Below are 13910 nucleotides of genomic sequence, written 5' to 3' on the forward strand. Positions count from 1 at the left end.
CACTTACATACGCTTACCCCAATTACATGACTGTGTCACAAATTTACCTTTCAAAACTTTTAGTTATTATAATTGAACACAAAAGACGCAAACTGATGAAAAAAACAAAACAATAAACGAACAGAATGACATTTGTGACTTTTAGTGATAAAATGCAACATAGGACACAAGTTGCATTTAGCAGTGAAGTGTAGTATTAACTGTGCGAGTAAGTTAAGTTAATCTATAAAACAGCGAGTGAAAAACTCTCCCGACCTCCTTCTCCGCCAACATCATCTTCGGACGATGTTTTATTAGGTATTATTATTTTCCTTTACATTTTTCGCTGTAAATTATTCTTTTTAAAAAACATGTAACAAACACATGGTTTGGAACCCATTTATAGAGTTTCAGTTCATTTTAACAGGGAAATTTAATTTGATATGCCAGCAAATTGAGTTATGAGCTCGATCGGGGAAAGAATTAAACTCATAACTCAAAGTATTACTGAATTTATTCACTAGAATATTTGGTGGATAAAGACAACAATGAATGCCAAATGGCCGAGTGATAGACCAATTGGTCCAATGACCCATCTTGATTATTCTCTTGCTATATATATATTTTTTATATACATATATACATACCGATCTAACTTTTCCAGAGGTCATCCATGTATCCTTTGCAACAAAACTAAAAAACAATCCATGGGTGCACACAAACACACAAACACACACACCGTGAAAACTATCACAACCAACATCCCACAAAAGTATTTCAATATAGAGGGAAACCGACATTTAGCATGCTAACTACGCTAGCAGCTGTCATTTGTGGAAAGAGCTGCAAGGTTAGCCGCTAGCTCATAGCGACTGACCAATGTCTAGTTGATTTTTAAACAATTTTCAAGTTTAAGATTTTATTTAGGAGCCCCGTTTTGAATAAGTCTTCCGTGACAGGCTCTTCATCTTATAAAACCATTTTATCTGTGACCGGGCTCGACCGCAAGGGGTCGGGTTTTAGGCTTCGAGTTTTTCTGAAGTATTATGATTCCCCAGCCGACCTTTGACCTCTCGTCCCCCCCGCTGTGCAATAGCCGAAATGTCGAAAAAGGTGCTGGGCTGGTGCTGACCCTGAAAACGCAGTAGGTATTTCCACGGCTCCAAGTTCCTCCGTGCGCCTCTCGCATGTCTCGGTTTCGGCATGAAAAAACCCCGTCCATGTAATTTCTCCTAATCTATGTAAGTGGTAAATTCCACTGTGATCAAATTTGACATGTTAAAAAAAAAAAAAAAAAGTTTCAACAAGTGGTTTGACTTCACTCACTCCCCTTTTTTTTTCTCTAAAGTTCTGCTCAGTATATTTCCATTTCAAAATTTGAGGAGATTCCAGTCGCCTTATCATGATTTCATGCCCTAACAAGGAAAAAAAAAAAAGAATTCCCCCTATTGCTGCAGACGTGATCAACCAAACCCGGCGCTTCTGTTGCACAACAAGGTGGTTTTGGAGTCTCGGTCGGTGGATTATTCCCGGCCCACGCCATGTGGAGCCGAGCAGTGGGCGACGGAGGCCACATTCTGACAGATTCCTTAGCAGTTTCGCCGAGGAAAGGGGCGTTCACCGGCAAGTGTCAAACTAACGACTCCGTCAAGGCGCCGTCAACGCAGCACAGCGCTGAGGGGAAATCGCTCCATTCGAAAAGAGGGAGAAAATAAAAGACCCCTATCGAAAACAAAAATCAATTAAACGGGCGGGATTATGTTTATCGTGGAATTTGGGTGTGAAATCTAGCTCTTTTCGATGCGGGTTTGGCGATAATATCCGCACCCGCGCGTCAATCATCACGATCATAAACACGCTGGGGGGTTTATTTTGAAAGGTCAAAGCGGAAGTGACGCGCCCGCAACAGCGCAAGCTTGACAGCGCCGAACTAACTGTCCGCCCTGCCTGGTGAGTTGTGCAGTCGAGTGCGCCAGGACAGCGCGGTCATATTATATAACGAACTCACGGGGCCGCTGGCGCAAGAGCGCAAATATTGCGCCGTAAATCTGTCGCTTCGCCCGCGGATTCCGCCCCTGTAACCCCCCCCCACCCCCTTACCCCACCCCACCCCCACCCCGTCCTTCTTCCGCCAGCAGGAGCGACGGTGCTCTCAAGTTGGCGACAAGATCGACGCACGGCGGATCGGGCTTGTTTTTATTTTTTATTTTGGACATTTTATGGTCACAGATCAGTGTCGGGAGTTTTAGATAGAAGACACTTGGTCTCGCCGTGGATTTCCTTTTTCTTTTTTTTTCTCTCCTGCCACAAGGAGGGGGGAGAGAGAGCGAGAGAGGGGGATGGAGGGGGGACAGCGACCGGCTGACATTTCCCCGACGCAAGGAAGGCTCTCTTGTTTTTTTTCCAAAGCCACAACTGCGTGGGATTTTATTGTTTTTTTTATTTTTGAAATTATTTCCAGCGCTTTTTTTTCTTCTCTCTCTCTCTCCCGCTCGCTCTTCACCCCTCCACCCCCCTCTCTAAGTGCGTCTGACAGGAGATGACCTAATTTGACGACCAGGATCCTTTTTTTTCCTCGCCGCAGGTAGGGTCTACTTTTTCTTAGGTTGGGTGGGCGAGCGGCGGGGCAACATTTGTTTTTAGACGTTTTATATGTCAACAGTGGAGCGGATGGAGCGGCGGAGGCAGAGGGAGGGGGGGTGAAATGTGTGTGTGTGTGCGTGCGAGTGTGTGTGTGTGTTTGTGTGTGTGTTGAGGGGGTGTTTTTCAGCGAAATCGCCGGGTAAACTTGCACCGGATCACCCCCGCAACCCCCCCCTTCCCCTTCACTTACCCGCAAAAGCCTGTAGTAGGTGTGCGCGATCAGCCAACAGGTTGCGCTAATGGCGCGTCACGCAGCGCAGTTACGAAAGTGCGTGAAGTGACGAAAAATAAAAGAAAAAAGAAAACTTTCTGTGTCGACACGCGAACGATCACCGAAGTGGAACCCGTCTCGGGGTCGTGTTTTTGTGTGTGTGTGTGTGTATGGGGGGTCATCTGGAGGAGTGTGTGTTGTAGTTTTGGAAACTGCGGAGCGTTTCGGTGTCCATTGTAGGCGTGGGTGTGCCGTGCGGAGGGGGGGGGGGAGAAGAAAAAAAAAGTGTTGATAAGAACTAAGAAGAAAAAGAAGAAAAAGAAAACTCATCTCTATCTCCCACCAGGAAACTAGATATACGTGACAGATAAAACCACGTGGGTGGGTTGGGTGGGGGCTGGGTGGGTGTGGGCCTGGCTAGAGCCGCCTGCGCGCCGCTGCGGCTGGAGACGCGCAGAGGAAGTGCAATGTCAAGTCCGAAAAGACCTGAAAAACGAAATAGACCCCCCCCCCCAGCGCCACCACAACTGTAATAAATGCGTTATAAACAATTATTACACCGTTATTACACATAGAGGTGGATAGCGTAAAAAAGTAGTTAAATATGTGATGTCGCGCAAAGGTCGCAAGTGTAGTGGTCGCTTTTTTCTTTAAAATGTTTCTAAAAAGTGTTTCATCTGTCGATCTCGTGTTTTGGATTTTTTTTTTCGGGGGGGGGGGGGGACTTTCAACCGTCGCCTTGCAGCAGGGTTCAAAACTCAGTAGTTTCTTGTTATTGTTGTCGTTGTGCTTGTTATTATTGTCGTTGGTAGTGTGATGGTGGTGGTGACTGTGCTGACATGTGCCTGTTACACACACGCACACACACACACACATACACTGTGTATTGCCCAGGCATGTCCTGCACGTGTTGCCTCAAGTAAAAGAGGGCAGAGTTCAGTGAAGTGTTAGGAGTTAAAAAAAAAACTTTTTTTTTTCCCTTGCACATCATTAGGCTTAGCTCACTCGCACCTAAAAAAAAAAAACATAACAAGTCACAGGAAATTGTTTTCGGAAAAGGCTGATTGACAACAAATTTGCCCTGATACAGGGCCTATGTGTCGATATTGATTGTTTTATATAACTCCCCCCCCTTTGTTTTGTTGCCCTCTTTGACCCCCCCTCCTCCCCGCCCCTCTCGCGTCCTGACAGGATAAAGAAATGGATCAAGGTGGACTGAAGTGCAACGGTAATCGAGACGACAGCCTGACATTTGTGGAGCCGGGAGCCGCGGGGGGATGCGGAGGAGACGCAGGTGATGCCGCCGGCTCGCTGCTGCACCTGCCGGGCCCCGGGTCCCTGCGCCGGCCTGCCGCCGCCGTCGCCGAAAATCTCGGAGGCCTCTTCGAGCCCCCGCAGCCTCTTGTCCCGTGCGACACTTCGGACGTCAAAGCGGCCAAAATGATCCGGATGCAAAAACCGCCGGATCACCGGGATATCGCCGCCTTCGCCATGGAAGACAACCTGACGCTGCTGAGCCAGAACCTCGCCGATCCGGACCAGGTACCCGTCTCTGTCATCAGCACCTCGGACATGTCCGTCCTGGGCAACCGCCCCCTGCCCGACCTTTTTCCGCAGCACATCAAACAGGAGGGCGGGTTTCCCCTGGATAAGAGCGCGGAAACGTACGGCACGCACGCGTGCGATTTGGACGTCGACGCCGGACGCCTCCTGGAGGAGAGTGAGATTTGGCAAAACCTGGACATTCCCAGCTCTCTGCCCGGAATCAGTGATTTTGAGTTGGATTCGGAGGTGGCGCACTTGGATAACATCCTCCACGATGGCGGCGGCGGCAGCGGTGGTCCCCTTGTCTGCTTGCCAAAAGAAACAAAGAACCTCATGGGAAATGGGAACTGTACTAATGGAAACATTACGGAGCAGCAGCAGCAGCAGTCCATGCATCGCCATCACCACCAGCAGCAGCATCACCTCCTCCAGCACCAGCAACACCAGCTTCAGCATCAGCCGCCGCCGCCGCCGCCGCCGGCGTCACTCCTCTCCAGCGTCATCATCAAGGAAGAGAAAGACCCCGACGACTCCTTCCCCCACATCCGCACGCCCGGCGTGGTGAAGCAGGAGAAGCTGGACGGCTCCGGCTTCTGCCAGTCGCAGTGTCTCCAGAGGTCCGCGGGTCCGCTTCACGCCGGCGGCCCCGCCGCCGCGCCTCCGGTCATGGACACGGGCCCCTACCCGTACAGGGCGAACCCGCCGGCCGCCGTGAGCCAGCCGGATCGGAAGCCCTTCGACGTTTACTCCGGCCTGCCGCCGCCGGGTGGCGATGGCTGGATCAGGGGGAGCAGGTTCGGAGAGGCCGCCATGCTGCAGCGGCCCGACGACGGGGTTCCCTCCTCGTCAGCGTTGGCGACATTCTCCGTCAGCTTCTCCGGGTATGTTGCATTTTTTTTTTTTCTCTTCTTCCATTTCTAGCGTTTTTGTTCGTAGGTTTTAGCAAGAAGAAGCCTTTTTTCTAAGCATGGCGGTGGTTAGCGCTTCCGCTTCCCCAGGTTTTGATTCCACGGGCCGTGTGGATTTTTCATGTTCTCCTGTTATCCCCAGTGGGTTTCCTCCCGCAGTCCATCGACATGAGATAAAGTTGTTCAGCCATGTGAATGAGAGGGTGAATCATTGCATGTTTCTATACGGCATGCGAATGATTGAGTGAATGATTGTTTGCTGGGTTTCTGCGGGTCATTAAATAGATTTAAATAGCATTAAATTCCATATTTGGAAGCATTTAAATCTACACTTGATGGGAAAAAAACATTGCAACTCAGCATTCCCTTTGATAAAGCTACATAAACATTCAATAACTTTGATCGGAGTCACGCGATGATTGGAGATGATTGACAGGCGCAACTTTTATTATCGTTTACGGCAGACGTTCTGATGGTGCGTAAAGTTACAAAAGTCAGGATAGGCTGCAGCGCCATGTGCGTTTTTTAAGATCTTGACTTGGTGACAGAAACCGCCGTGGTAACCCTCGTGCTGAAGAGGGAAGCGCCAGCACCAGTTAAGATGATTCAATGTTGTCGTTTGCGCGATTTCGGTCTGAAACTCACACGGCCGGGGAATTCACCATGGGAAGTGTTAGATGTATTTGGAGGTGTGGAATTGTTGAGATTTTATTGCGGGCTGGTCGGTTAATCGTCTTTGAGGCTTCACGCCGAGTCTGAAGTAAACAATTCCCGCCTCGATAGTTGTGTTTTGAGCATGAACCGCTAGCCTCAGAGCTAGCTTTAGCTCCTGTTTCACTGGAACTTGAATCATCAGCCAATCTGTTGGGCGAAAAGGGTGATCTTGGATTTGGGAAGATGTCGCATGATAGGATACTGTTCCTCTTCTGCGACTCCTCGGCCTGATGTTGTGCTTATCTGTGCTACGATTTAGTGTCGGATTGATCAGGCGGCTCACCGTAAAACTAGGGCTGCGATGACTTGTCAACAAAGTTAGCAAGTGGCTAATTTAGCAGTTGTACGTGACGTCATTGTGCGATGATGCAAAGTCATGCTAGTTCAGAGTGAGACATGTCACTGTTCGCCAAATCTTTGACGTACCAACGCTACATGCATACGGAAGAGGGATGGCAAGGAGCGGGAGCGATGCTAACGCCCAAAATAAAAGGATCGATGTGCGGGAGCAGTTGTTTGTTGAACTAACTTTCGGTGTTACAATTTTTTTTTTTTTAGAAAACTGGGCAATTTGAGAGAATAATAGCAATAGACAGAATGCTTGACATGTTTGACAGTCATGTGAGGACGAACACGGCCTACATGCTTCGTAAGGAGAGTACCTGGCGAACACGTCCGACTGCAGCTTGGAGTCACAATCTGATTAAAAGAAAAAACAACTTGTCGGGCGTGGAGGACGGTTGAAACGGATTTATTCACCGCCTTGAACGCAGCTAAGTAGATCGCCAGATTGGCTTTGTTTTTCTCGCTGGATTTAGCCGCTTTTATTTATATTTTCTCTTTTAGACTGCCTCATATGCTTTCGGTCATAGTTCTTTAAATCACGTTTAACTGAAAAACAACTGCGTTTTTCATGCCGCGTCTGCAAAAGCTGTGGCCCTGTCTCACCGCCATGCTGCACCCCAAACCCAATACTTGACAGGCAATAAAATGTCTGTCGTGTAATATTTCTTTCTATTTCTAAAAGTAAAAAAAAAAAAAAAACCTTTAAGATTTAGGGAGTGTTTTGGATTAAAATAAAAAAACAAAAAACAAGCCCTGACCTTCTTTAAGGACTGAAGTTCTTCCTGAGTGAAGAATCCTCTTCAAAAAATTCAGAAAGCCAGCAAATTTGAAGGCTGTTCCTCTCTGTATTCCTCTATATTTTTTATATTTATTAGATATTGGTCAATTTCAGTGCTGCAACGACTAGTTGACTAGTCACCAAATAGTTGAGGGGTGGTTGCGTGTATCCTGCAATGTTGCAGCATAGCCGATCGAAGTAGCTCAGAATGAGCCCTCTTACATTCATCTGAATCTTTGACATTGTCAATTTGAATAAATAACAAGCTTTGTGAAAATAGTTATGAAATTTTGTTTGTTTTTTTTCAGCAAAATTCATAATCTGACTAGTTGAGTTACAGCAGTTGTAGACTTAAAATAGTAGTTGCAGCCCCGGGAAATTATAAGGACTGTTGGATTTAATGTTGCAGATAGGGTTACGTAAAAAGCATTGCTTGGACGTCGTGGCGTTTCATTCCTGTGCTTGGGGAAATGTAAAATAAATAGGGACGGTTACCACGCTAGTCAGCACACCAATGGAGGCCCCCCTGTCATCACTGTTTACATTTTTCCGCTCCCTTTTATAACCTTAAATTTCAAATTGCAAGTCATCCTCCTGTCTGAGTTTGTTGAAAGGTTTGAAATATTGCGTGTGTGAGTGTGTTTTTTTTTTTTTTTATGCTGTGGTGTGTGTGCCAGAGAGAGCCGCGGATGGCGAGACTGGCTGTGTACACACACACACACACACACACAGACGGGCCGGGGAGGCCACGTGTACAGATCCGTTCTGCTGCACCGCCTCAGCAGCCGTTCCCCTCCTTAGACTGTCACTCGTCCCTGTCGATCTCCGTTGCGTGCAACTGGTGCAAACACCCACGTCACCTCACCTATGTCACGTTTGAAGTGGTTTGCTGAGTCAGAACGTGAGATCAAGCCCGCGCTGTACTGACGCACGTACACAGACGTGCACGGGACATTTATTGTGATATACTTGATTTTTTTTATCTTAGCTCGGATGGGGGATTGAGTTGTAATCACACCTAAGTTGCTTGAAGTGGTGAAGTGGCAGCAACAGCGGCTGTGTGGCCGTGAAACACAAATGTGTAAATAAACACTGGGTTTACCTCCTCTGACAAATTGCAGAGGAGTAGCAACCCGGGCCAGGGCCGGCTTATCCGAATATTAGGGATTTGCAGCTATAATCTTAATTTTGGGATCGCTAAATCTTTGTTGAGTGACTGTAATTCAAATTGCTAATGTATTTTATCACCTGCCCGGTGTAATTCACAAAAAAATGTGTGTGTGTGTGTGTGTGTGTGTGGGGTGCAAGCCGCTTCCCTGGTTTGTCCAATTTAATTTGACAGTTAGGCGACATTTTCAAAAAGTGCAGATCCTCATGGACGAAATCGCACAAACTTTAAATAAGCGCTGATCTAAATTGGCAAGCTGAGGATCGCTCAATTAAATTTGACAGAGTTAGGTGACATTTTCAAAAAGCACGGATCTAAATGGACAAAATCAAACACACTTTCAAAAAGCGCTGATCTACGTGTACAGAATCGTCACATCATTTTTGATATATTAGATAAAAAAAAAAAATGAAGGACTTCTTCATGATGATACTGTTACTTTATATAGATATTGATATAAATCATGATTTGAAACACAGTAAGAGAAACTGGCATCCCGCCCATATGGATCATTACATAGCATAGCATTACATAACCTTCTTCAAATAATTGCCCATGTTATTTCTCGACAAAAATGTTTTTTTTTTGCCAAAATTGGAAAAAAAAAATGACTTAGGTTATTTGAATAAGGCGATGGTATAAATACCATCTAAAAAATTTATAGAAGAAAAATAGTCTACCCGATGTACAACCTAATAGAGGGTCTCGTGAGATAGCTAAGGGCTCAATTATTTCTCTGAATATTTTAACCTCGCAGGTTTTTTTTTTCAATAATAATATTGCTTCATGGACTACAATCTCAATGCATCTCAATCTAGCATGGAAGAGTTTCATATTTCCCAAAGGCCCTTTTGGGTCGTGAACGTTTCATTCCGGTATCACAATAGGTTGCCAATTTCCGGGGTTTTGAAACCCTGCGTTTCGTTGTTTTTTTTTGTTTTTTGTTTTTTTTTTGAAGTTTTTCTTTCTTTCTTTTCCGCTAATTTAGCCTCTCTTCCATCCAATGTGCTCTTGAAAGTTTCGAGCAACCGCAGCTCGTTTTCGTCAACTTGGAGGCTGGAGTTGCAGAGTGAAAGCAGAGACCTGGACATGCAAACGTACACATGCACACACACACACACACACACACACACACACACAGTGCCTCGCAGTCACGCAACCTGAAAATATGGACTGTATTAGTAGAAGGAGAACTGACTTTTCAATTCCATACCTAAAACATTTCTTTGTGATTTAATTATACACACCAGCACGTCATTGCTGTTGTAAATTATTGACATTGGCAAGAAATACGTGATTGCAGAAATTTCCCATATAAACTCCTCATGACTGAAATTTGAGTATTTGATGCATAACCGAAATGGAGGTGGTCTGTTATTCCTGGCGAATGTGTACCTTTGTTTGAATCGATTGCCTTTTAGAATTCTTGACACCCATAGACATAACTATAAATATATACTAATATTAGACTGGAGAGAATATTTGGGAGTCGGCAGTGTAGAGATACTTTATTGAAGTGGTTGCAGTGGTTAGCGCTTTGGCCTCACAGCAAAAGGTCCTTGGTTTTATTTCGGCAGGGGGTCCTTCTTTGAGGAGTTTGTTCTCCAGTTTCCTCCCACAACCCCAAAATATGCAGTTGCTTCAGTAGAGATATTAAATTGAGTATTTAGAGTGAGTGGTTGTATTTTTCAATGGTATACAGTATGTAGACCTGTGACGGACAGGCGAGCAGGCTAGGGTGAACCCCGCCTCTCGTCCAATGCCCTAAGCTCTAGAACCCCTTCGTGTAACCTTGTGCACGATAATAACTGAATTATTGCGCTACTGTCATGAATTGGCGGTCTTAAACAAATTGTATTGCGTGCGCCCGAACATCGAAAACTAAATCCAACGTGTTCTCTGACTCTCCGAACATGAACAGACCAAATGCGCCAACATCCGGTTCTCCTTCGCCTTCATCATCAGCAGAGAAAGTCGACACTCAGCAAAATTGACATATTGCAACAATCTGTTAAAAATGGAAGGTTTTTGGCAACGCGGTACGCTTTCATAACACTGGTTTAAATGGCCCGGCCGGATGGGGGTTGGACTTCAAGGGCGCATTTTTGTGCACCCAAATTATTTTTTTGATCATTTTCTCAACTGCTTTTTTTTGAAAGCTACATTTTATACACTTACGGCTTCCTTTCTCAGCCTCCTGTTCAGAAAAAATAAAAAATAAATCAAAACCCATCCTAATGATGCAGGAAGTGTCACTCTCTGTTTCCTCAATAGTCATTACATAACTTACTGAACCTGAAATAGGTCAGAGTTGGGTTTTTTTTCGACTCCGTTTCCTGGATTCTTAATCTCATAAGATGATGCCCCCGCCCTCTGCCCAATCCACTCTGCGAGACTAAGTGCCAGGCACTTAATAGGCTTCCAGACAACTTTCAGTGACTTTATGTTACTGCACTTTCTCTCAGAGGGCCGGCGGGCGAGAGGGTCACTTGACGACCCATCAGTTTAAACATCAATACTTCACAACTGAATCGCCATCTGATGTCGACAATCGAGCGGGCTACATATTGGCTTCCTCGTTCGTTGACTTACTTTCGGGCCGAGCTCTGACGGGCTTAATTTCTGAACAAGTCACCCTGCACTCTCCCCTCCCACTGCTTAATGTTCTGGACAGCCTTTCAGGGTAACTCGAGTTCAAATTGTACAAGTTACTACCCCTGCGTTGGGCGATGTGAAGGTACGGGAGGCTGGTGTTTCAGGGCCAGGTGGCGTACTTTTTACGCATCCTTTATGTAGGACATCGCCAAAAAATGTAAGCTAAGGCATCAATGTTTATATCAATTATAGATATTATTGATAATGTGTTTGTGCGTATGTGTTTGAGTGTGTGTTGGTGGAGCTTGGTCTTGCACCTTACCCACAACAAAGTGGGAAATTGTGAAATTCCACAAATGAATATTTTGTTACAAAAGATTTAAACTCCGGTGTCCTAAAGTTTTGACTTACTGAGTTATCCCAGATCAAATCAGGCTTTGTTCAATTAGCCAGTGAAGGAGCAACCGCTAGCTCAGCACATTGTAACTCAGTTTTTTCTCACGTTTTTGTTTACATACATTCCTTTAAAACGAAGAGCAGAAAGTGCCAATGGAGGCCTTGCAATGTTATTATTTTTTATTTAGGAAATGGCAGAACGGAGTAGATCTGGGAGGATGCTGACCGAAAGGGTCGGCCAGTGTTAAACCCACTTTTTTATCTCTCGGTCCGTCTCTTTCTTCTTAACCCGACCGGTCGAGACATAAGGCTGCCCGAGTTGAGTTCAGACCCTTCCAATGTTTCTGCCGGTAAAGAGCAGTATTTCCTCACCGTTTTTGCCCGAGTGCAGGGTATGCTTTTAGAACCCGTGGGAACCCTGGCTTGGCCAGAAATTAAAGCATACTCAAACCTGGTTGCCAGAGAAGCGTTTCCTTTTTTGCGTGGAATATCCCGTGCTTACATCGTACATCAGGAGAGCAGAGAGCTGCGAGTAAAACCGATGCGTTCCGTTTCATGAGTGGAGGATTGGGTTTGTTGTGTTTGGCAGGAGCTCTGTGAGGAAACAGGAAGTGCAGAGTCCACTGGCTATAGAGCCTTGGGTTGCTGCCCCATTTCCCTTTTTTGGGGAAGTGCATTTATTGATCAAAGAAAATGAAAGAAAATTTACAAAATATCCTGGTAAAGAGGCTGACAAGTTATGCCTGCTTTCCATATATACTTGTATTTTACAACAGGATTTTTTTTACGCCTTGTAGTGATCAGTCAACTGGCACCATTTGAACCTATCAGGTCAATCGGCCCTTTTCCACCACAGACTCTTTTTGTGTTCCTAGAATCTTTTCAAGAATTTGGCTCTTTTTCTGCTTTCAGTAAGAATATGAACAAGGAACCATGGACCTCTTGCTCATAGAACAATTTAGCTCCAACTTCAAGGAAGGATTTTTTTATGTTTTCATAAGTAACTTGGTGATCGGTGGAACTCATAAGCTACGTCCATTACCAGATACCTTTTCTCTTTAAAAACCATTGCGGTCACTGGTCGGCTGATCTCTTGGGACTTGCGACAAAATGGACAGAACTGGTGAGGAATGGTGCAATAAAGAGGTCTATTTTCCTCTGGCCTACTACACCAAAGAAGGTTTTCAAGGGCTTGCGAATTAGCTAATAGCGGGATTTTGCTGTCAGTGTTGTCTGTGTCATCTTTGCCTTCTTTGCGGTCGTTTGTTTTTTAGCGCTGGGCTTAAGGTGCGAGCTTCTGTAAGGGACCTTCTGTGGTCTCTACACCCTGTGGCAATGCCAAACTCAGAGGTTCCCCCTGGGGGGGAGGGTGGTTCCCGGAATAAAAATGGAGCCAGACAATTCTTAGAACTATGCCGTTGTAAGGTATTTTGTAGAGAGTGTGTTATAAGTTTCTTACTTTGTGCTAACACACAACAAACTTACAAAGGTGTACGTCCACTTAGCCCGCATGTAGTGCAATGCAAATGCTCAATGCTTTACGGTTCTGTCAAAGGGGTAAAAGGCACGTTAGGTCTGATTATTATTATTATGATTATTATTACTATTTCTAAATTTCACTTTCAGTCCCCTGATACTTTGACCAACAATTTACTATTTTAATCAAAATGATACATAACATATGCAGAAAGTATAACAACCGTATCCGCCAACCAGTTTTCTGCTCCTCACATGCTCATTCTCAAATTCCTAGAACTTTGAAAACACAAGTAAAAGAAACTTCACGGGCATTACAAGGGGTGTAAGTCACAGCATGATATGCTCTTTATTGGTTTTTGGATTGAGCTCGATCAATACGAGATCATAAACAGCCATCAATCACCAGCGGTGCAGTGAATATATTCATATATATATATATATATAAAGCGGCATGGATGAGTAGTGGTTAATATTTGAATAAAAGTGGACTCTGCAATATACAATTCACATTTACATTGGGGTAATATAAATCGGTCCACTTTCAAGGTAATGAGTGACAAGCACAAGATAGCGCTCCAATAAACGCACGTAGGGTCAAGCAAACACCCAAACATGAGCCATTCGACCGCTAACGTTGACTTTAAATCAGAATCAGAATACTTTATTCCCAATGGGGAAATTGCGATTTGTTGAAAGCAGCTCCTGCTCACAGTTTAAAGTGAGTTTAAAGAGAACTCTATATAAAAATAAAGAATAAAATAGCGAATAATAAAAATAAAATAAAAAACCCAGAGCGAAGGCCCACCAACGTCCAACCAACTAGCGAGCACTGGTCCACGCCTACCATTGGTCACAATATTTGTCACTATTAACGAAACATTTCAGAATGACATCACATTTTTTTGCATATGTACTTTTTTCATGAAATTCCATAAAATGCAGATGTTTTTTTTCAGGGCTCTTTTTTTTTTGTATTATTTTATTGTTTATTTCTCTTCCAAAACCCGAATCACAGTATCATCTTGCTGGTAAAAGGCCCACTGCATAAAATCTTTACATGTAAACCGAGAGGCCCTGTTTTCGATGGGCTCGAAACATACACTCACAATCAAGAATCGGCAATTGGTTGGAATTGTTTGATTTGAACGT

At 44.8% G+C, this 13910-nt stretch overlaps 1 protein-coding gene across 2 annotated transcripts in view; it reads left to right on the forward strand.

Annotated features, from left to right (window-relative positions):
• Nucleotides 1–2109: 2109 nt before the first annotated feature.
• The window catches only part of LOC147216893 (glucocorticoid receptor-like), a 63374-nt gene continuing 51573 nt past the window's right edge, over nucleotides 2110–13910 (forward strand). The window contains exons 1-2 of one of the 2 annotated variants that reach the window (XM_086176754.1): nucleotides 2110–2563; nucleotides 4025–5259. In XM_086176754.1, coding sequence (XP_086032880.1) covers nucleotides 4034–5259 — 1226 coding nt within the window. In that variant the 5' untranslated portion in view covers nucleotides 2110–2563; nucleotides 4025–4033. The remainder of the gene's footprint in view (nucleotides 2564–4024; nucleotides 5260–13910) is intronic. The other variant, XM_086176753.1, reaches the window with a different exon arrangement.

This window comes from Fistularia commersonii, chromosome 29 (genome assembly GCF_037954325.1).
Source record: "Fistularia commersonii isolate RoL2024-O1a breed Wild chromosome 29, RoL_Fcom_v1.0, whole genome shotgun sequence".
NCBI lineage: Eukaryota > Metazoa > Chordata > Actinopteri > Syngnathiformes > Fistulariidae > Fistularia > Fistularia commersonii.